The following is a 24,859-nucleotide window of genomic DNA, read 5'->3' on the forward strand; positions in this document are numbered from 1 at the left end:
ACAAAAGCGCATAGCTGTCTGAATTCCGCGCCCATTCATGCTCGTTGTGTGTGTAGTATTACATGCTTATACGGAGATTTGTTGACATACTAACTTTGTACGCGCTATCCACGTGGCTCATTCATTCTCACCGGCCGAGTATTTTCTGTGTGACTGCAAAGATAAAGACAAGCGATCGATAAACTCATATATATTCATCTGAAGATTCGTATTAAATCATTCTTAGTTTTGTATCTCCTATATTTGTAATAACTTTCTCGAGTGACATTCGACGAAATGGTTTTGGAAAGTGATCAAAATGGAGGAGGAGATGCCCCGAGAGCAGCTGTTTCGCAGCCTGCTGGAGCACACGACGACAAGCATGATGTCCCCGAAAGTAAGGGGGACTCGAGCAACGACGACAGCCGTATTGCTTTGAAACCTGAGATTGGTCTCTTCAGCAGTTGTACAATCATTGTGGGTTGCATCGTGGGATCTGGTATCTTCCTATCACCCAAGAATGTACTCGATAATGCTGGATCTGTCGGAATGTCCATGGTAGTCTGGGTTGTATCTGGTATATTCTCCTTGATTGGTGCTTTGTGCTTCGCAGAATTAGGTACCACTATTCCCAAGAGTGGTGGAGAGTATGCTTACATCATGGCCAGCTTTGGTGATCTTCCAGCCTTCGTGTTGTTATGGGTTACTTTGATCATCATTAATCCGACCGGACAAACCATCGTAGCTCTCACCTTTGCATACTATGTAGTGCAACCCTTCTACCCTACAGAAGATTGCCCTCCACCAGATATCTTCGTTAGATTGATGGCAATTCTGTGTCTAGGTAAGACGGAAATGTGTTCGAGAGGACATCTATCAGTCTATCTAGATCTACCTGTAATAGACAAGCTTTTCGTCAGTAACTCGACTTTATAATTTATTGTCATCTACAATTTTGTGATATTTGTCAATTGTCGTCTTATGTCTAGTTTGAGTATCCATAATTAAGTGATGATGATGGTGGTTGTGGTGTGTCTGGTGGTAGCAATGTAGCAGTGGTGATGATGATGGTGATGGATGGTGGTGGTGGTATATGGTGATGATGATGGTAACTATGGTGGTGATGATGGCGATGATGGTTGCAGTGGTGATGTTGATTCCTTGTGAAGATGGTGATACCACTGGTATTAACGTTGATGAAAAACCACCTCTATCAGTATCAGGAATAATCAACCATAATCACCACCATGATGATGTCATGATGATGATGGTGGTGGTGGAATGATGCACAACAGTAGACCGGGAGAAAAGCCGAATCAGAAAGATTGAAATTATATATAGTGATAAACGGCATTGATTCCATAGACTTCTTAGATCTGTTGCTAGTTTATCTTTTCCTGTTGTAATCATTTTATTTATAAATATCAAGACATAGAAAAGGGTTTGTAGACGTCATCCCTACTTGCCGAGGATGCGTGCCATACACAAAGAGCAGAATACACATAGATACAGGGCTCTGTAATACAAATTTACGATTCAATCATTAAATAGTAACTTCCAGTTAATTTGATGTCACAGATAGATACAGCGGATAAGCTGCAATAAATCGCTCAAGAGTTGAGATATGAATTAAATGCAAGCCAAGTTTTATGGTACTGGGCCCTGATGTCGTTTCTGAATTGAACTATGGATATTTTACAAAAATACTTGTCTGACACGAATCGCTGTAGACATGATGTTCGATTTTATTTTGTTAATTATCTAATGTAACTGGTGCTGCGGAATATTACGGATGAGAAGGAAATAATATGGCGATGATGAGTGCTTGAAAGGTTGCATCATCCTCTTGCCTCTGCACTTCTCAATGAGAGCTCCGCATCCTGTATGATGCGTTGGCGTTGATAGTGATACTTGTATTGTCATATTAGTTGGTACTTGATAACGGAAGGTAAGAGAGTTAGAGATATATAATAGAAGAGCGATGCCTTCGTTTCCCCCCTCAATGTTTGTTTATGCTTTTATTTGATATGGGTGGAATTACATTGGGTTATTAGTTTCAACTTTCAAGATTCAAGAGAAATAATTTCGGTATGGTGATCTAGACCCAAGTCCCTGTCTAGATGAAGAGGATTTAGTGATAATGTTACAAGCCCCTGTAGTCTGTAGAAGATGATGGCATGTCACTATTTCCCCGGGATCCATAGGGGATCGAACTGTGACTGGAAGTAGTAAAACAAACTTATCTTAATCAGGTTTTCTTATAATACTTTCTTTTACAAATTATGGTCATGATATTGATGGTGATGGTGATGAAAAAACGATGCTTGTATAGCGCATATCGCTCCCCCGGAGAATAAGTACAGATATCGAATGAGAAATTATTCAGAAAATACAATTCAAATCGGATACCAACTAAATCTAATCGCTCATGAACAGAACGTGTGAGTCTTCAACTCTTCAGTCTGTTTTTTTATTAGTCAGCTCTAACCCTCCTTAACAACACCAGCTTGTTAAATTTCTCTCTCCCTCTATATCCTTTTTTTCCTTCTCTCTCAAATGGGACATAGTACCTTTAACAACACCAGCTTGTTAAATTTCTCTCTCCCTCTATCCCTTTTTTCCTTCTCTCTCGTTCTCTTTAATGAACTTTGTGTGCAGGCATGTGTTTGAAATATGTTATTTCCGAATGAACGTAGATACAACGGAGTAAAAGGAAGTCTTAACAGTTGATGTATCATGCATAATTTTGTTGTAGTTGAAAAGAAACGCACTATACCATGTAGGCATGTAATCCTAGGTTATTAACTCCAGCTACCCGAGCTACCATACATGTTCAGAGTGATTAGTATTAGTACCATGCAGCGTTGCTACGATATAAAAGGGCAGGGCCGAGATGCATATGGCCAATGTTCCTGGTCCGAGAACTTGGCTGGCTGCATGCTGTATCACAGAGCTCAAGTGTTAGTGCGTGTATAATAATATCCCAACGACCTTCTGTCTTCATTTCTTTGCCAGTTCCCATTGATAAAAGATATAAAAACGTCCACTGTTGACACGAGTGACTAGTTATCGTGTACTAGTATTGTGTGACTGTTTGCTTTAGCATTCTTTGTGCATTAACTAGCGAGCACGGTGTTTACGTCTGAGCTGTTTCACGTCATCCATGCAAACGCGGGAAATCTGTAAATTTGGCGCGCCGCGTCGAGGTGGCTTGCTCCATAACAAAGAGTTTGTGCATCCTCTCACAATGTGTTTCGTATTGGTTCATATCATACCAAGATGAACTACTATATTAACTATAATAATAATGGTGATAATAATGTAGTAATAATAATAATGATATAATCATTTATATAGTGCCTGCTATATGAATATATTCTATGGTGCATAAAGGGAAAGTCCACCCCCAAAATAAGCTTGTTTCGATAGAGGCAGAATAATAAGAAAATCAGGTGAGTGAAAGTTTGAGCAAATTCTGAATGAAAATTAGAAAGTTATGAATTATTGAAGTTGTGATCAATCAAATACAAATTGGCAACTCTGTGACTTATTATACGAGCTCTCCTTCATTTGCTTTGTGCATAATATTCCATAAAATCATGTTTTCTTCGTTATTGATGACAGAATATATATTTGTTCCTTGCAGGGGGAGTATAGAAACATATTTGCAATTATTATATTTAGGGTGCATGTATGGTTGAAATTTTTCTTGAGGGAAAATGAAAATTTTAGATACTTTTAGTACTGAGCAAATGGAAGTTGAGCTCGCATGATAAGTCATAGAGTTGCCAATTTGTGTTTGATTTATCACTACTTCAAAAATCCTTACTTCCTTATTTTTAATCGGAATTTGCTCAAACTTTCACTGACCTGTTTCTCTCATTTTTCTACTCCTATTAAAACTAACTTAATTTCAGGGTGGACTTCCCCTTTAATACAAAGTATCACCAGGGAGGTGTTTTAACTCTCATATCCCTGGTATCACATTCTAAATGTCAAACAACAGACCAATACATGGAACTTTATTTATTTTGAGTACTAAAATGGGAAACAGTGTACATTAGAAATTTAGAATTATGGAAATGTTCAGGTTGTTGCTATTGCATTACACCTAATTGCTTCCAGTGTACAATTACACTCATCATATCTCATGTCTATAAACATGTTATCAATCAGTGTTGGGAAATGCTATAGCCTGCTAGCTGTTATATTAACTACACTGAAGAGAGACCAAAGAGAGAAATGAGTTTCATATTATGTGGGAAATTATTAGAGGAGAGGAGATCGATATATTTTATTGATTTGTGAGAAATTATCACACGCACTTGGTTGAAGTTTTACTAAATGTACTGGTGGCCTGCCTACGGACAGAGACGTAATTCATTTCTACACGTTCTGTTCTGAGGTCCTAAACAGTACTACTACTAGGCCCGTATGGTTTGGTTTTTTTTGGAACCATAGGGTTCCTTAAGTGAAGTCTTAAGTGAAGAAAAATCCTATTTCTGGGAGGTGAAAAGGGAAAAGTACCACTTCATGAATGAGAGATGGCGATCTCTCTCTTCGCGGTCGCGTAGGAAACACGAGAAAAGTAGTATTGCATTTATAGCACTTTTGATCACACAAATAAAAGTCTAACCTAGCTCTTTATATTTATTTATCTTGACATGTCGCATTTGAACAATGAGAAAACAAAGAACTTCTCCATTAATGAAATGAAAATATGGCCTGTTGTACACCCGATGATAATCAATATTCGTTGTTTTTTAACGCCAATCTCATTTTGACCAAGGACTATACGAGACTCTGCATGGTTTATGAGCATGAGATATTGCATCATTATTGGCAGATCGGACTGCTAGACTTATGCGTACAGGATTTTACATGGACCTCGCAAAAATATCAATATAATCTTCAGTACCAGCATAAATGATTATACTGACTGGGATATATTAATCGAAACTATTGATATTGTTAATGTTAGGATTTTGTAACTCAATAAACATTTTGCTACTCGTCTAAATGGAATTGTAGTCTCGAGTCTCGATTCCCCTTTGTATACACCTCGTATTGTCATGGAAATGACTTAATAAAATAAATATTGGCGCGCATTTGAAAAAACAAAGAGAACGAAAAAAGAAGGTCGAAATTTTATATCAGAAGCAAACACAATCAATTTCTCTCATCCGAAACAAAACACTACAAAATCACTCCTGCAAAGCGTTCAAAAATATAACTTGATTATTGAAGCCTCACTTCCTTCGCTTCGAATACGAAGCTGAACGATTAATGAATAGACCAAGGCCAATTAAATGCGTGACAATAAAGATGACGAAATATGAATGCTCAATTCCGCTAGTTCACGTGATCATAGCCTTGACGTTCAACTGTAATTATGGCGGGAAATATCGAAACCACTTCTAGATCTTGTACAAAGCAGGCGAGGTTGTTCATGTGACAGTGTGGGATACATGAGAGGAGACGAGATGAGAACACGATGAAAGAAACATACCATGTACATGCATGTAGGCATGTAATACTACGTTATTAACTCAAGCTACCCGAGCTACCATGTACATGTACCCTAGATGTATATCTAGTTAAGAGTGATTAGTATATAAAGTAGGATATAAACAGGGAGGTGAGACTTTAATATAAAGTACCAGTGTTGTAAAGGGCAGGGCCGACATGGTAGATTCCCGATAGAGCTACCTCATGGTATAAACTATAAATACATGTGTAATTGTGTTTCCTGTTCGGAGAACTTGGCTGCATGCTCAGCATGCATGTTTCACAGATCTACAGTGTGATACAAAGGAGTTACGAGCACGTGGACTACAACTAGCACTGAACTTCTGTCTTTATTTCCTTTACTAGTTCCATTGGGAGAAAATATGTAGAGAGAACCTTCGATGACACACGTTATTGTGTATTGTCTTAATATTTGCTTTGTGCATTCTTTGTCATTGGCGAGCAAGGTGTATATGGCGGGAAATATCGGAGCCACTGCAGTGCTTTTTTTAATCCCCCCCCCCCAACAAAATATTTATATATCCATATTATTAATCATCGACTATCGATTGAAATTAAAAATGGACTAAGAAGTATTAGATACACTGTTTGCTGTTGGATTTCCAGTATGACATGCCACCCATAACTCCCCTTGAAACCTCGCTAGTTGTTTACATTAGGAGGACATAATTAATGGTTACTTTGTTTATCTCGCAGTGTTTGTAACATTCATGCAATTTTTGAACAGTAGAAGTATAATGTATGGTATATGCAGGGAGATCCATGGTATATGTATGCTAGGTAAAGTGACTGAAGACAAGATCATTTTCAGATCAGTTATATCTCGTTTGAAATGGTCAAACGTTTGGTGAACTTTTCTTCATGTGCTTTCTGTTGTCTTGGCCCGGCCCGGCCTGGTTTATTAGTCAGTAGAAGAGTTGTTGCTACGATGAGTGACCCGTGCTCAAGGTGACTTTCTGACGCATAATGAGTGTTGTATTTCATCATTATTTAGTTCATTACTTTACATATTATTTATTACAAATTATTATTAATATCAAGTAGGTCTGACTCAGTACATCTAATCTACACGACGTAAATATTCTGTTTTAATATGTTTTCACGATAATGAATGGTGTATCTGCAAGATTCATGTGTAGCGCGTGCTAATGATAATTGATAATGTTTTGATCAGAGACTATACACTGGACACACCCGGAAATATATTGACGCACACATCTCTATGGTGTAGACCTGTGTGTTGTTTTATGCCAACATCGTAATAGACTCAATTGACAGGAGTTCATTCCACTTATTACCCTAATGTCTGAACCACCATGTTAGCCTCTTCCTATGCTATAGACAAGATTTGAAGATTCATAGGACATATAGTGTACTACGTCGATTTATGAGTAACTCATTATTTGAGCAATAGTGAGACATGGCACTGACCACCATTCATTTCAATTTTTGTTACACTATGAACACACCATCATTCATTTCTCACATTTGTCATTTAGAATGTTCTTTCGTTCTTTATTTATTTATTTGTCTATTTATTTCATTAATTTATTCATGCATTTATTTATTTATTTATTCATTAAGCCGTTTATTTATTATTAAGACGTTTATTTGTTATTAAGAAAAGAGGATCTAAGTGGGGAAGGAAGATTCTCGTAACTTTCAAGTTCAACAAATTCGTTCATGTTTTCACTCCATGTTTTTTATGATTGTTCTCATTTTATCTTTGTTACAGCTTTGCTTACTTTTGTGAATTCTTGGAGTGTTCCTTGGGCTACACGTGTACAGGATGTCTTCACTGTGGCTAAGATCTTAGCTCTGGTTATCATCATTGGAACAGGACTAGTCTATATCTGCCAGGGTAAGTATCAGGACTAGACCCAAAGGTCGGATTCTTTTAAAACTTTCCCTATTCTGTTTCTCTACTTTGTTCTAGTTTCATAAAAATGAACTTAATTCAACATGTCAAGTGCACTTTCTCAAGGAAATCGGCACCATTGAGAAGTCTAAGGTTATCTTAATTGAAATAAACAATTGAAATAAACATTTTGATGAAAAGTGCAGTTCACGATGTCATAAGAGGTAGACACAAATTTCGTGGGTTCGAAAGGATTGTTCTTCGGTCATAGTATATTCCATTGTGTTCACATAATATTTAGACTCTATTTAAAAAAATATAAAACAAGTGAAAGGGGAGTGATGTTTAGTCTGTGGTTTAACCTTCAAATCAAATTACATCTACTCGAAGTCTCGAACAGCATGATATCATGAGCAATGATACATGATCGGCACAAACTTGATTGACCTTGGTTGATTCATTTCTGATATCTAATTTCGAGACAAAATAGACTAGAGGTAGAGTTCAGAGTTTTATAATTACGATATTTTTTCAATGGACAATCAGGTTGATACGACCCAGGTTCGAGGCTGAACTGAGTGACCTGTGCGTGAGACAGCTGTCCTTCTCTCTGTGTCACATGGTGACCTTTGAAATGGATTTTGTAAAGAAAAAACATGAAATGGATGTAACTCCTATTCCAGGATTTCCTATACTGCTGTAAATCTGTTTGTTTCTCCACAATCACTTCTGTCTCACCTTTTCAACCATGCCTGAACAACCCTTTAACGCTCTCCATTTCGTTGACCGAATGCATGAACTGATTATAGAAAATAAATAAAGTTTTGTCAGGTTTCCGATTTGGCTTATCTTGAAGATGCTTTGTCCTGTAATCGGATGTATTGAGTGATTATAAGAGCGTTAATAGAACGTTAAGTCCTGGTCAAATCAATAAAAGTTGAAACAAAAAACCAAACACATTTATCCTGATCAATAAAGGTTTTATCATGAGTCGGGATCTCTGTGCCGCCACACCATGATTATTGGATTCTAGGTCAATTAACCCCTGGGCATTCACCCCCCCCCCGGACAATTACCAGCGGGACAAATTACCGGTAAGGACAATACCCCCCCCCCCCTCCCGATTTTTTCCTGCTTTTATTAAAAACCAACTTATTTAGCAGAATGGACTTTACCTTTAATGAACAGGGGGTAATTTTCGGGGGGGGGGGATTATTGTCCCAAGGGTTTATTTCTAGGGGTGGGGCTAATTGTCCACCGGGGTAATTTTCCGGGGGGTGGGGTAATTTTCCAGGCGGTAATCTTCCAGGGGGTAATTGTCCTGATACGTGATTAGTGATATCCACCACACAACTTGGATGTGGACAGAAAAGAGCTTAACATAATATAAAAGGCACCTCAAAGAGTTCCAGATGAAATTCGAATTTAAATTGAGCTAGGGTGGTGCACTGGTTGTGCGGTTTGCGAGGTTTTGCAAGAACTTTGATTACTGTCAAACTCAGAATTCTTATTTATTCCATAATCATATTTGCAAATGAAAACATTTCACAGATTGTCATGAGCTTTGACGAAGGTCAGAAAGATGGTTTGAGAGCACCGAAATGCCTGTGTCTTACTGTATACTATAGTGTCTATGTTGATCTATCACGTCTTACGCTTTGTCTATACTATGGCCTAAGCGTTTCATAACGTCTAGTGAACATTGCGACCCCCTGAGCATCAAAACAGCTTCTTGTACACGTATCCACAGGGCATTGTAACCTTCGTAATGAGTTTATCTTAGTTTATGAAAGCAGAAAAAAGAAGAGAAACTATAGCCTATGGCTATGGCGAAAATTTGAATATATTGGACCAATATAGAAAGGAAAGGTATAATAATAATAATAATAGTGAATATTTATAATGCGCCATGTCTGTCAAAAATGACAACAAATCTGGTCAGGGATTGTGACGTCGTCACGGAAAACTCCCCTGTTTATACTAATTTCTGTTTTAAACATTGACATTTCAGTTATTTTGTGTATTAGAACAATACTTGGCAGTGACACATCGATTCGGCCGATTTGAAATTCCCTATAAGTGTAGTGATTACAAGTTTTACAACTTAACAAAATTCACAACTTTCACTAATCTGCTTCTCTGATTGTTCTGCTTTCTTTCAGAGCAATTCTTTAAATTTGGTTTTCAGCCAGAGAAGCAATAATGATGATATCACCCATGTATTCCCCACCTAACCTTATTTTGCTGACATATGTTTATCTGCTTTATAGCTTGGCTTGGCTTGGTTTGGAATGTAACCTGTCGGGTCAGACGGGGTCGCTATGAACCCTGCTGTTTTGTTTAGTCTTATCTAACAGGCTTTACATTGTAATTTGTTCCCGTCTCACCAAATACGATGTTTATGATATTGAATAGAAGGGGGAAAAAGTTTTCTGTGATGACTACAACGGTATATTTCTGAATGAATAAACCAGCTTTGAATAATTATTTTTAAAAATCTATGCGATATAATTTATCACAAGACGGTAGTCATCTAATATTGATCATGTTTTTGTACTGTAATTTCAGCCTGTACTGATATGATAAACAATAAATGTATGTATGATTTATCTTTCAAAAGAAAATAAAGTTGCCATAGATAATGGCTTTATTTATGAAGTGAAAATAATTGACATTTTGTTTCGTTGATTCCACAGGAAAAACTGAAAATTTCCAGAAACCATTTGAAGGAAGTAAGAATGGTGAGAGTATTGCCCTCGCGTTTTATGGCGGTCTATTCGCCTATGCTGCATGGTAAGTCTGTCCTACATTAAAAAAAAGGATGATCTAACTTCATGCGAATAAATTTCTGATTGGCAAGTGGGAGGGGGGGGGGGGCGGTCATTATTACATGAAGCTGTGATCTAACCTCCTTTTTGTTATGTCACTTATGGCTCGTTTATCCTTAAATTTGTTCATTTATTGGAAGGTTCATTTCAGGTTTATTAACCCGATTGTTCATTTATCGGAAGGTTTGGTAACCCGAAGGTTTTCCTATCCGAACGTTTGTTCATGTATTGGAAGGTTCATAAAAGATTTCTTAACCCGAAGGTTTAGTAACGAGCATCCCATTTAATCCGAGGGAACTTACATGTAATTCAATGAATATGAGCTTGGAAATTATACTGGATATTTGATACGGTTGTACATTATTTATGGAGATGCAATTATGTCTGAAATATCATGATATATTATAAGTATTATTACTGGTATAAAGGATAGTACATGTATATCAATATTTACTGTTATTTGTTTGTGTGCTTAGATGCCTTAAAAACTCTACTCCCAAATACGTTTTGATCGTATTTCATATTTTGTCCACAACATTATGCGCTTATTAAAATATTTCATAAAATGTATATAGGCCTACACTGTATGTGGGTCTTAAACGTATGCCGATCAGAAATCATATTCTTAACGTTCTTTTGTGTTTTGTGTTTTTTTTTGTCTTTCCAGGAATTATTTGAATTATTTGACAGAGGAGATCAAAGACCCTATCAAGTAATTAATTTTGTTTTTGTTGTTATTTTGTAGTATTTATTAAAAGCTCTTTACATGTACGTAGATAAGAAGGCTTATGATATACGTCTCTGAGCGTTGTCCAGTGATGGTGTACCTTTAGTAATAAGAACTGGTTATTATTTATCAATTTTGTGTACGGTATTATTGTACCATATCACCGAAAACGCAATGCATAAATAAATGGTCTGTAAAAAACGGTAATAATTCATGTGCAGGTAGCTTTAATAATAATTATAACTTGATTATCATCTATAATTGTTAGGTAATACCGGACTATAACACTGAAATTGCAATGCATAGTCTATCATGATTTTATGTACTGTACAGGGACGTCAATTAAAATGAAACTAAACGCTCTTAATAATTATGGATAAGGAAGACTTACAGGACGACGTCATTGTTCAGTGAACGAGTATAGCTTTATTAAGAATAAAGGAGATTATTTATTATCACTTGGGTATTATCTTACCAATGCATAAATCAATAGTCAACAATATAGTTCTATTTACAAGAGCGTTGATTGAGCTCTTTAATGGGATAGAGGGCGTTTTGGATGTGCTATCCATTATGGCGACTTCCCTTCACTGAATCATGACAAACTCATGTTGTCACAACCTCAGGTATGATCTCACTCTGAATAACATCGTACGAGGTGAAAGGAGTGAATACATTCAGTAATGTGTATGCCGCAAATCAACTATCGTTTATTGTTCAGTTTCTTCTATTAAAGTTCTTCCTACGTTCTTTCTCATGTCAGGATGTGAACATTTACCATCTTGTTGCTATGTTCCAGATATCAAACTAAAGAAACATGAATATGGTTTAGAGATGCACAATCCGTTCTGAGCATCATGTTTAAAAAAAAAAAAATGTTACAGTATTGTAATGAATAACGAGAGCCTGTACGATGAACAGACTTCAAGAAAGCTCAGTTGCCTTTGTTCAGTTCTTGAGAAGATTTCTCCAAGGTTTTTACTTTGCGCCCCATTTAAGGAAGAAGTAGAAAACCGTTTATTAATGTTAAAATTTGAAACTCTGCCGTTCGATTGCAGCGTTCCCTTGCATGTTCCTGTGCAGAATGCACGAAATTGCAAAAGTAAAATCTACTATCATTTTTTTTTACCCCGGGTGCCGTATTCCCATGATATGCCACTGCCCTTGGTGCCATGCATTTAGGTTTGATACATGATATCGTACTGCCAGGCCACTCAATACGTTGTTTCAATATATACCACAATATATACGACATATTATGTTGGTTTATCACACAATATATGCCACACATTACGTTGAAATACACACAATATCTATCACGATAACAAAAATTAACAATATGTACCAGACGTTTCGGTGAAATATTATGGAAAACAAATTACGATGACTTTTAAACATGTTTTCACCAAATAAAGTTTAAATATACACTCATAACCCAAGATTAACTTTAAAGCAAGTATCCTAAAGAATTATGTGAAGTTTATGCACATTTAAATCATTTTCTCGACCCGTGAAAGCTGAATTTCCGACTTGCGATTTGATAACATAAAATATATTTTTGCGATTTTTATTTTATTCAGAAATCTTCCACGTGGTATAATGATTTCTATGCCTATGGTAACAATCATCTATGTGTTGGCTAACGTTGCTTACTTCGCCGTTCTATCACCAGAGGAATTAGCCGCATCAAATGCTGTTGCTGTGGTACGTCTATTATTATTATCTTGTTTATCTCGAAGTTCTTTCTAATTATCGAATCATGTCACTCATTTAGTTAGTGTCCTAAATTAAACGTGTCCCATAATTACGTTAGGATTATTGTGATTGTTTTTGAGACAGGCTTCCCAACTAATGTCTATCTTCAGGAGATCTAGTTACGTGAGTTAAAGGCCAAAGGGAAAACAACTTCTTCGTTATATTCGCTCTCCAACTCTTCATAACAAATTAAAAAAAATGTTCCATATTTTTGTCCGAAGTTCATTAGTTTTCATGAAAAAAAAATATATGTTTTCACTTCTAATGATTAAATCCCGATATATTTTACAGACATTTGGTAAGAAGGTGTTTGGTCGAATGGCATGGATAATGCCAGTCTCTGTTGCTATGTCAACGTTTGGAGGTGTCAACGGTGGTTTCCTGTCGCTGTCTAGGTAAGCTTTTTATCTTGTCATTGGGAACAAGTTATACTTATGAGTTATGTAGCTTTGACAAACATAAGTTGAGATTAACTGTTTTTATATTTTGACAATTTGTTCATTGTTTATCACGTTTGCATGTGTTTTACTTCTATTTCAATTTTTTCTATTCATGATTTCACTTGCCCAAGTATGTATCATTCGGTCCTAAACGTAATCTATGTTAAAATAGATAATTACTGATTAAGAAAATTGGTTTATTTTACCGTTTCTAACGTCTGCGTTTATATCATTGTCAATGATGCATAAAACATTTCTGTGGTCTTCATTGTCATTTGACATGCGACTAGCTGTGAGTTGGCATACAGTATTTGTTTTAATTGTGTTCGGGAGGAAGGAAGGAGGGGGAGGGGATGTTCCACATCAATAACCCATCCACACATAATCATTTTCTGGTTTGTGACTATTTCCGTTGTATTGTGTCTAGTGTTGATCTCGAACGGACTACTCGGAATGTTACTTAAAGTCTCACTTCCCTTTCTTTCCATTTCTACAAAATATGCATCTTCACCCTTATTACTACCTGCCCTCAACAAATTGCCTTTCCACCACCACCGTCGCTACCTCCACCGCTACCACCACTGTTCCTTCAATGCCCCTCCAAACCCCGCCACCTACCTCAATCAACTCCCACTCTACTATCCCTCTAAACACCTGAACCTTTCCATCCTATAGGTTATTTTTCGTTGGTGCTCGTGAGGGGCAACTTCCCGAGTGGTTAGCCATGATTCAAGTCAACAGAAAAACACCTATGCCTTCACTTGTGTTCACGGTAAGTAATTGAACTATTTGATATTTTAAAAAAAAATGATTTTGATATGTTAGAATTTTGAAGCAAGCTGATGAAAAAGATGAGAGAAAAATTGAGAGGCTGTTGTGTATCTCGTCTTTAGATCATCCCGTCTTAAAATCTTCCCGTTTCTTAAATGAGATAAATGGTATGGTTACTATGGTATAGTGGTTTTGGCTGTGCGTATTGAATTCATTAATGACTTCATTAATGTTTGCTGTTGACCACACCTTCGTAACATAGTGAGACATGGCGAGGTAAACCGCCGCCCAAAACACACACACACACACACACACACAAAAAGTTTTGCTGTTTCGTATCTGAATGAGCCTGAAATTATCCTTTTATTTTTCCTTTTAAAATTCCTTGCTTTAACCAATATTTGTCTTGGAGGGATTGGTTCAATGTATGCATGCCCATCCTGTCTTTGTGACGTCATTTATTTATCAACCATATAGAAAGATGATCAATTTTTCAAACCCGAGATGAGGCCTTTGATTGTTTTAGGAGAGTAATATCTAATGCGTGGGTGGCTCAGATGACGAGAGCGCCATCTGTCATGTTGTCTAACAACGTGTGAATAATATAGTGAGCCAATAACCCTCCACTGGTTTATATTGGTCAATGTCTAAGCATGAATTAATGCTTCATTTCATCGCTTTGCAATAAAAGTTCGCACTCTTTTGTTTGGAATAAAAACTACATGTATAGACCGCGAAAAGTAAAATGTGTCTGATTGAATACATTTTTGGTTCATGATCCTAAATTGCGTTGAGTGATACTTGATCAGAAATTCGTGAAGAATACTTTCTCAATTCAAATTAGTCACGTGCTCTAGCTGGTTAGATTATGCCCAAAATGTTAGATTTGTGGAAATATCCCTTCATGTAACGTTTCGTGATATTGCGAGTTACTATCTTGCGCTTTCCGTCGTAGACTTCTGGTTATGAGAGAGGTAGTGCGTTACATAATCCACCGACCAATTCATAGGACAAAAATACTTGACAGTTGTATGTTTGAATAGATTGAATCTTATTATGTTATGACATAGCTTAAAAAAAGCACTTCTGAATACTTACTCCAGAATAGAAATCGGGACGGAGAAGTAAAGAATACAAGGGAGATGTATAGCCGAGTTTATAAACAAACTGCCTGATTCGGAAGCGTTTGGGGCTGTATTTTTTTTCTTCCAAAGCTGTTTGTATTAGCTGATCAGGAAGCTACTACATTGATCTTAGCTGCTTTGAATGGCTGTCATCACCGCTTTAGCACGACTTGTTTCCAAAGATAACTTGGAATCATTGATTTCACCATTTACCGAAACTAGAAAGCGCGCGATGAATATATGAATCGGCCCGAATTCACGAACGAAGCACAGACTCGTCGGTCGCCGCAATGGATTTGACCCGGCTCACTCGCTCACTAATCGATGTCGCGCTGTATAGAATCCCTCCAGAGAAAATATCGGCGGTCAGGCGGGACTGCCACCAAATAATTTCCAGCGCGTTAGAACGTTTGATCTCCCTCTTGGAATATGTTATGTCGTACACCCGCAACTCATGTCAATGAAGATATGTTTTTATTGCAAATACTCGTCAGTCCGTTGGAAGTTGAATAGGGAATACTTGATTTCTTATCTTAAGTCGGAACATGTTGTTGCTTGACACGTTCTTTTTGTATTTGCCAACCATTTTCGACACCTGATTATAGATACCTGATTATAGATACCTGATTATAGATACCTGATTATAGATAAGTAATCTTTTGTTTTATAGTGTAAACAAAAGTCTGTAGACCTGAAAAGAGGGCAATGTCTGTCGCATTTTTGTTTGTTTATTTAAGATTTAGTGAGAAATTAGATACAGTTTTATGATAACTTTCAACGATCAAACCACATATTAATAATACTTTTTCTCTTATTTATTCATATCAGTAGCCAATGGCATTGACAACAAAAAAAGGGGGTGTGACCCCTTAGTTTAGGGTGTGGTTTATTAATCAATCATTGATTAAAACATGGTCCCACCTCCGTTCTTTCTCCTCCTTCTTTTACAATGTAACAACTTTGATCAGGTTTTGTCTGCATGCACACTTATGATTGTGTAGTTATATTGATCATTTAATGATTATAAGGTATGTCATAGTTCAAATCATTGTCATTAAAATCACAATACATTGAACCCACATTACTTTGAATAGTTTTTTTAAAAATAAATTTGAGAATATTAAATTGTTTTTGTTTTAATTATTATTCCTTTATACTTAATAATCATCTATTTTTTATTGTTTTATTTTTGCAGTGCATTATGTCAATTGTGTATGTGTTTGTGCCTACGATCGACTCTCTACTCAACTACTTCAGCTTTATGACCTGGTTATCTATTGGAGCTGCTGTCGTAGGTCTCATCTATCTCAGGATTACTCAGCCTAACCTAGAAAGACCCATTAAGGTACATAATCTTTTACTCATGACACCTACAAATCTGTTAAATTCAGTCAGTATGCGCTATTTAGTCTCAGAATCACACCGACTATCCTAGACAGACCTATGATGGTATGACTTGATTTATATAATGGTATGGCTTGATTTATATGATGGAACAAACTAATATAATGTTTTACATAATTCTAAAATACCCTTTAGGATTAAAGGATTAAAGTTAATGCAAAGTTTTGGGAAATTTTAAAAATTGTATGGATAGTAATTCTTTAGAAATATATATTTGGAAGCCCCTGTGGATGTATTATAAGCATTGGAAAATTTAGCTCCTAAAACACTTCTGCTTTCAAGAAATTGAAATAATCCAAAAATCACTGGTGCTCCCGGTAAAGTTTAAATATTTCAAATAGCGCCTAAGGCCATTCCATGCTAGCTGCCACCTTGAAAATATCAGAATATGCAGTTGTGATACCGTATATAACTTCCAAACAGGAATAGCAAATTGATCGATTGTAGTCAAGAAACATTTTTTAAAAGCTAAAGCAATATCAGTCTTGAGAGGGAGCTATACAACATTAAGTTTTTCATCACTTTAGACTCGATTTCAACCGCGACAGTTGAACATTATAAAATCGCAAATGCTTCCAATATGTTTACTTGAACCAAATTCATGACCCCATACCCAAACCTTGTATTACCCTTAAAGGGTTAATGTATATGATAAAAACCAGAGGTACAAGTTAAGATAAAAGAGTGATTTCCTTGGATGAAATCACATGAACATCATCGCTTTGCCAATGGAATATTTCTCCATATTAATTAGATCGATAACAGTCTTTATAGAAAATTACACATTTGTGGGATAAAATCAAAGATTGAAACTGTTTTCTTCATTGTTGCGTGTTTGTTTTGGAAATATGCTACCCACGATCAAGTAATCCTTGAAAACTAGGACCTAACCATAATGTTCATTTCACTTCATTTCATATCTTGTTGATCCTTACATATCTAGATTAAACGTAATGTTCATTTTTTTTGCTTTGTAAAGCGCTAAGAAACTGTTTCTGAATACCAGTGCTATATAAATCTTAGATATTATTATTTTTAACCAATCTTCTGCTTTCTTTTTCTGTCTCCATTCTTTGATCCTATCATTCCAGTTTAACATCCTGCTTCCCATCACCTTTGTGTTAGCCTGTATCTTCTTGGTTATCATGGGAACCGTAGCAGCGCCTATGGATACACTGATAGGTCTGGCAATCACTCTCACAGGTTTCCCAGTCTACTTCCTATGTGTGTGGTATAAGAAGAAACCACTTTTCATCTTGAACATGAACCGTAAGTACATCTTTATTAATTCATATGGCCAGGTATTTTAAAGCTTCCTTAGAATATATGCTTTCATTAAAGAGACTTTGTAACATTGTTCAGATGAGAGATAGTGGTGCTAAGGTAGTGACTTCAATGCTAGATGTACAATTAAAGATAATCTAAAAATTTGAGTGAAAACGGATCATTATTTATGGTACAAATTGGGAAAAACTGATCTGATCGATTCCTTAATTCTCCCAACTATATTATTCTACTTCTATTCTGCTACTTGTCAAAGCCTGTTCAGCATCAAGACAAGGACAATTTAATTACATTTTAGGTGAATGTAAATCGTCACAAACCAATAAAATGGCTCTACATTCCATTCCAGACAGTTAAGTGTTGACAGATTTTTATAGCCTGTTTTATGTATTTTTCTCATGGAAAAACGGTTGGGAAAATTCAAAAATGGTTGCAAGAATTTACTGTTAATCACTGTTAGAGGGTGCCTCACATCGACGCCTTCAAAGAAAACCATAGATATCTTTGTGGTTTGAGAATTTGTTCGGGAAGGAATATAGTAAGTAACATTTTATACAAAAATTAAGTAATTTTTTTTCATCAACCTTCAACCATGTTACCGAGTCACTTTAAAGGCAGGGCATTTTACTGACGTCGCTACTACTGCTGTAATTTATTTACAATTGCGCCATCTTATGGTGAAGGGGTTCATAGAGCGAATTCCAGTGACTGTACCAGAGTATCATCACAATGGCGTCATGCAGCTGGTGATGCATTGTGGGACATGGCTGTTGACACATTGGGACATTGTAAGCAGCAGATGGCAGTATATATATATCTGAAGTAGTGTCAGTAGAATACCTATGCCTATAAAAGTCATGGACTGTATGAAAGATTGAATAGAACAACCTGTTATTTGAATCTGAATGTCTACATATTTTTCAGTGTATTAAAGATAAGTTGTTGCAAAGTCTTTTTTTTAAGACATACCCCATTACAAGTGCTGTCAGGCGAATCATTCCATCTATATTGATTGTTGTTACCCGATTTGAAGACTCCATGGAATGCTTTAAGCTTCTTTTTTTTGAAAACTTCTATTCATGCATGTAAGTGAGGAAAAAAGAATTAAATATGACGCCAGTACATGATCTTATAAAGTGCAGAAATTTAAAGGGCCCATGACATCGAAATAAAAGTGTATTCCTGTTGGTGTGCAGTCCTGCATACATCTCATATTTTGATATGTACATGTATTTTGTTTAAAAAAATATGAAACAAATTCAGAAGTTTACATGGGCTGTTTAACTGTAATTTTTAGTGTTCCAATTGGTATGAATCTTTTTTCGTCAGACTTTCTTATGCACATTTGAGGATACATCAGTCGCTAATGTGAATCTATTTCTGTCTATTTCTGCAGGTAAAATCACTCACTGTGTGCAGAAGCTGCTTGTAGTAGTAGGTGAGGAGAAGGAAGCATGAGGTAACTTGATTGGGCTTCCCATCTATGATGTCATCAATGATGTCATCAATGGGGTCATCAAACTTTGTTCATCCAGGAGTAATGGAACCTATCAGACTCGGCATCCAGACTACTCACATTCAGCGTAAAAAACTCATGTAGCTGTACATCGAGTAAATTAAAATGTTCCAGTCTTAACATCATATAAAGAAACATCGTATAATGAAATCCAAGTTTTAGCATTGTTTCGAACAAAACACTTGATTAAGAATCGGTACTGTGCTCTGGTGACGTGTAGGCGGGGCTTATCGTGAGCGTACAATGATGATTGGCCAGCTGTCGTGTCAACTGACCTCTTCAAAACTTGTTTCTTTATACGATGTTGTTCTCTACTCTGTACGCCCCTTTCACTAGTATTTATGGTGATTCTTCATACAACGTTTCTTCATACAAGTTAGTGTGATCAGGCTAGGATTGAGATTTCCTTGCTCATCAGTCTACAGCACTCATCATTAAACTTACAAATCTTTTCTATTCTACATAATCAGTATGGACTAGCACAAATGTTGGTTTGTCCTTCATTAACAACCAAGGTGATGATTGTTCACTTTGAAGTGTATATATCTATGAATTGGCTGAAAAGGATACATGAAACATGCAAACATATTTAGCATATGTTTGACTCCATTTATGTGTAGGAATGCTGTTTATTATGAAATGACGATTGTATTTATTAAGAGGTCTATTTTTTTTAAATGCTGTCACCTCTACAATACATCTACCCTACCCATGACATTAACAACAAAAGTAAGATATTTAAAAAAAAATGGAAAAGAAGAAGAACACAAAATTAATATATATAAAAATTGAAGTGGCATAGTGGCAATATTTTTATGAAAATAATCTGTTGCTACCGAAAGTCAATCTATCTTTATAACAATAATTACAGCATTAGATATTTCTAGTTTAAATTTGACAATATTGACCTCAACATTATGTCATGTATGAGATTAGCCGTCCTATCAGTCATAACTAAATATTAGGATTGAAAAAATAAAAAAAATAAAAAAAGAAAGAAAGAAAGAAAGACAAAAAAAATCCACCTAGAATCATTATGCTGGTTACATTCATGGGTGGCCTTATGTTTGGGAAAACTTCTACGTGTATATAGCTGATACAGTAAATTTACAATATTTCATGCACTTAAAAAGTTGGAATTAAATTACTAGAAAATGCAGAGCCATGGAGACTTTTGCAGAAATTATGTTATTTTTTATTTAGAGAGTTAATTCACTAGTCTTCCAAACTTTTTGAGAAAAAAATGACTCTGATTCGTACTTTCAAGTTTGATTTCAATCTGAATGTTTAATAACAATGTTTCATACATGTAAATATATCAGATGATAGTACATTTCGTGAGTAAATATCAGATGATAGTACATTTCGTGAGTAAATATCAGATGATAGTACATTTCGTGAGTAAATATCAGATGATAGTACATTTCGTGAGTAAATATCAGATGATAGTACACTTTGTGAGTAATACACTAATCTATCATTCCAATTTATTTATACTTCTGATGTAAATACAATATTAGTTTCATGATTGTCTGATGCAATGTACAGTTGAATTGTGGGTCTCTTTCCTGACATTATAATTGCAATCGTTATTTGGCATATAATGATTGTGCATTAACATTCAAATGGTAGAGCCCTTGTGCTACATGAAATTCATATGAACATCATATCAGCTATGATGTAGCACTGCTCTGCTGTGGGTTTCAATAGTAACAATAGTAATATGCATCTAACAATTGTTCTGGAACCATATGCACTGAAGTAAATTATGCTCCTTGTTCAGTCTGTGCTGTGTTCTTGAAATAAACCCCTCAAGTTTGATCTATCATATCTCTCTTGTCACGCCACGATTATCATTATGTTTAGTATCATTAGAAAGTACTGGTATGTTTATACCTTTGTAACATGATACCGTGTTTGTTATGTCTTTGCACGCATGAAGTGTGCATTACATCAGAATAAGGGGCAGGGTCAAGAGTTGCAAAATGCACGGGTAAGCACTGGTATTGTTATGCAGTACACTACACATAATAATATATCTGTTTGATCGGTGTATTGAGCGCTATATAAAAAAAACAGATTATTATTACACAGGAGCCCTACACTCTTCAATAAAAGAAGAATGCATATCCAAACGAAAGCAGGGGATTTTGCAACTTTTAATCTTTCACCTTGCCCCTTTCGTAAATTTAAAGCACATATCATGACTGAATAATCATAACATATGAGTTATCAATTTGAAGAAGAATCAACACACTTTCTGATGATTTTATGCATAGCGATGATTATGCTAGAGCTGGAGAGATATAATCAATCAAACTGAGGGAATATAATTCATGTAAACACATTCTGCACATCCTTGTGAGCTCTCTATGGTGCTTTTTCATGACTGTTCTAGATTAGTAGTATAGTACACTCTAGAATTTAAGAATAAAATGTTGAATTCATGTCTAATACAGGGTCATACTATTCATTTGTTTGAATATCTATTGTAATTTTGTAAAGGTCTTGATTTAGAGGCATCAAGATGCCGTATCTTACCACTTCCCACAGACATTGTAATACACCATCATGTACTATGTAGAGGTGTCGTGATCTACTGGATACGTTGTCCGACTGTGGATCACATGGTTCGTGGTTCGAGTCCCTCTGCTGCACTAATGTCCTTTGGCAAGACATTAATCTTCATTTGCCACTCTCCACCCAGGTGTTAGATGGTTACAGGTAGGAAGGAATTCTTTGAATGCTTTGAGCACCGATCGGTAGCCTAGCAGAGCCTGGGTAATATTGGAGCGCCTTGCGTGGTCGATCTGTGCACTAAAATATTGTTACTTATTATTATTATTATTATTATTATTATTATTGTTATTATTATTATTATTATTATTAATGTTATTGTTGGTCATCATTAATGAAGACACTGTTTTGCTATCACATAACTAGATGTTGCTCCTAAAAAGACTTTGGGAGTTGGTATGACGAACCATGAATTGACTTTGACTGATTTACAAAGTAAAGAAGATTTCCATTTATCATATATACATTATTAATATGTTCTCTATTTATTGGTCTGACACGAGATTACATATGATCATAAGTTTAATAAAATTGGTATCAAAACATGTGTATATCATAGGTACTAATACCATGGGTTGGAAAGGCATGCTAAAGTTGGCTACAATGGCTCTTTCTCTTTTCAATTTGGTTTAATTTCATGAAGGTTTGAATCTTGGACATGATGAGTTGCCTTGTTTGATGATCGTATAGGAAGGAAGTCATTGAATGTACATCTTATATCAGCAGTAATGAAACACACTTTTGGTTTAAATCATATTTTTTTGTTAATGTTAAGATTTCTTCAAAGTCAGCACTTACCGCACTTCGTCTTACTGTGAAGAACTTTTCCCCTTCGAATACAGGTGCAGTGGTCTTCTATTTAAATATGTACTTTTTATATTCATTTTCTTGACAATCTTGCCTATGAATTGTGAGCTTACATGTAGCTTAATGCATGAAATGTTCAAACCAGAGGTAATAAGATATATTAGTCAGGTAGCTCCCTCTACGTCAGAGGTATGTGGATAGTATACTATCTTTCTTGATCTAAATGAGAAAACGTGGGAATCTTATCTCAATTTGATTTTACTTACGAATACTGTGCATTAATGATACCTTGTCATGACTACATTTCATGTAGAGCATATATGGCTATGTGCAGTGAAAATCAACATGATTATAATATCCCATTATTTTTACCTTTTTTTTCAATCAATATGATACTGAAAGAGAGGCAAATGAAGAAAGAAATTACTGAAATATGTGGAAATTTGTCGTAATATGATTTTTGTTTTGTTTTCGATGCGTTTACCATGCAATATTTAGAAATTGTATTTGAATATTATCATAGAAGTGAGTTCACATTTTTCATAAATATGTTGATACTTTAGTACCTTCTTGTAAGCACTGGCGCTAGAAATAGAGACAAGATATTCTGGGATATTAGTTTTTTAATGGTGGAAACGGATATTTTATGGCCATCTATGTGCAAGGATGCACTGGAGTATCAATCTATGTGTGAAGTGCGTTCTCACCTCTGTGATGTGCTGTATCACGTAACTGCTGATTTCATTTTCAGTTTGAGTTAAGAAAACAAAGAGCGCAAAATGAATGCTTCATGTAAATAGCTAGGGAGAATGTAAGTGATATGTTTTGTACGTTGTACATTTCTTTCCCTTCAGATTGCTATTTTTATGTTTATGCCTTGTATATTGTAAATAAGTGATGCATAGAAAATAGTAGAATTGCATTCTTTGAGTCGCAGTATAAGAATGGTATATCTGTCCCAAATCGTAGACTCTTCTCTACAAAGAAGGGGTTTTCTTGCTTTTGATTGTTTGTGTGTTTACTTCCTTCGTTTGTTTTAACATGCTTACTCCATACATGCATCCTAATATAGAAACACCTGTTTATAGGAGCTCTTATTTGAGTCTGTCCCGAGTCTGTCTTATTAAAAGGATTTCTATCCTTCTATAGTTCACTATTCCTTCCGATGTATTTCGTTTGACTTCTTTCTCCAATTCTAGTTGGCTGAAAAATATTTGGGGCAGTCATTACGTCCTTGTTTTCACGAAGTGACGGTAGTGAGGAAAATCGTAACGCAAAGTGAATGCAATTTGTTTTCACTACCGTCACTTCGTGAAAACAGGTATATAACCTTGCATATAATTGATGATTTATATCAAGAATATTAGCAAGAGAAATGTGTGTTGACTGATATGAAACGCTAAATTCAGTATACTCCAAACCTCAGTTCGTGGAATAATGAAATTGGTGTCCGAAGCATAGGAAGACTGCAAGTTTATTTGATTCTCATCAAATATTCACATTCCTGTGAGTAAAATTTGCTGTATCATGCATGCATGTTATACGGGTTTTTTTTTTAAAAACGTGCATGAATTCAAGGAAATGTTTGATTATTTTTATTTCTCTGCCAGTAAAGTCTCCTTACGTTTGCAGTTCTTTAATGTATATACTGTCTCTCATTGAAAAAAAGCATGATAGCTTGTGTATATAAAGCCTATGAGTGTAATGCTAGGGATAACAATAAAACATTATTCTAATAAAGTTGATTCACTTGACTTAACTGATCTCCGTGTCATTTATTGTCCCCAGTTGATCACATTTTCAATATTTACGTTTCCTTATAACTGTACTTAGGTGAGATCCGTCCCCCAATGAAAGTCTAACATGATCATAACTTCGATACTTTAACCCCCCCCCCCCCTTGGGAGGCCAAGTGAGAGAAAAAAAAAGGGGGGGGGGGAGAAGAAAAAACAGTAAAACGGCGCGATTTTTAGAAAATCCTGGATACACCACTGCGTCAACCCCCACCCCCCCCCCCTTCTTGGCAAAAAGTTAGATCCGCCCCTGCCAATACTCTTTTTCGTCACCTATTTAAATGTGCGAACATGACCATGACGTATTATGTAATCTGAACACGGTCTTCTAAACTCAAAATACGAGGGGGTATTGAAATCGCCCTTCAGTTGATTTTTTATATATTTTGTTTTAATCTTCTTGCCCTACAACCCAAAGATTGTTAAATACATGTATACCTTTGTTTTCATCATTAGGTACTTAGATC

The 24,859-nt window shown here is 35.8% G+C and overlaps 1 protein-coding gene across 1 annotated transcript; it reads left to right on the top strand.

Annotated features, from left to right (window-relative positions):
• The first annotated feature begins 56 nt into the window (after positions 1-56).
• LOC585434 (Y+L amino acid transporter 2) lies at positions 57-23,075 on the top strand. The gene is made up of 10 exons (XM_785263.5): positions 57-823; positions 7,244-7,369; positions 10,063-10,159; positions 10,862-10,906; positions 12,502-12,625; positions 12,968-13,071; positions 13,792-13,888; positions 16,207-16,356; positions 17,507-17,684; positions 19,096-23,075. Exons 1-10 carry the CDS (start codon positions 277-279, stop codon positions 19,155-19,157), a joined length of 1,530 nt encoding a protein of 509 aa, XP_790356.2. The 5' UTR covers positions 57-276; the 3' UTR covers positions 19,158-23,075.
• Positions 23,076-24,859: the final 1,784 nt, after the last annotated feature.

Source organism: Strongylocentrotus purpuratus, unplaced genomic scaffold (assembly GCF_000002235.5).
Source record: "Strongylocentrotus purpuratus isolate Spur 01 unplaced genomic scaffold, Spur_5.0 spur5_scaffold_8, whole genome shotgun sequence".
Classification (NCBI taxonomy): domain Eukaryota; kingdom Metazoa; phylum Echinodermata; class Echinoidea; order Camarodonta; family Strongylocentrotidae; genus Strongylocentrotus; species Strongylocentrotus purpuratus.

Bases quoted from the DNA above. Each gene is read 5' to 3' on its own strand.
- LOC585434 (XM_785263.5), top strand. From the start codon at position 277: ATGGTTTTGGAAAGTGATCAAAATGGAGGAGGAGATGCCCCGAGAGCA. The intron at 13,889-16,206 runs GTAAGTAATTGA...TTATTTTTGCAG, and splicing joins TGCCTTCACTTGTGTTCACG to TGCATTATGTCAATTGTGTA. The intron at 16,357-17,506 runs GTACATAATCTT...CTATCATTCCAG, and splicing joins ACCTAGAAAGACCCATTAAG to TTTAACATCCTGCTTCCCAT.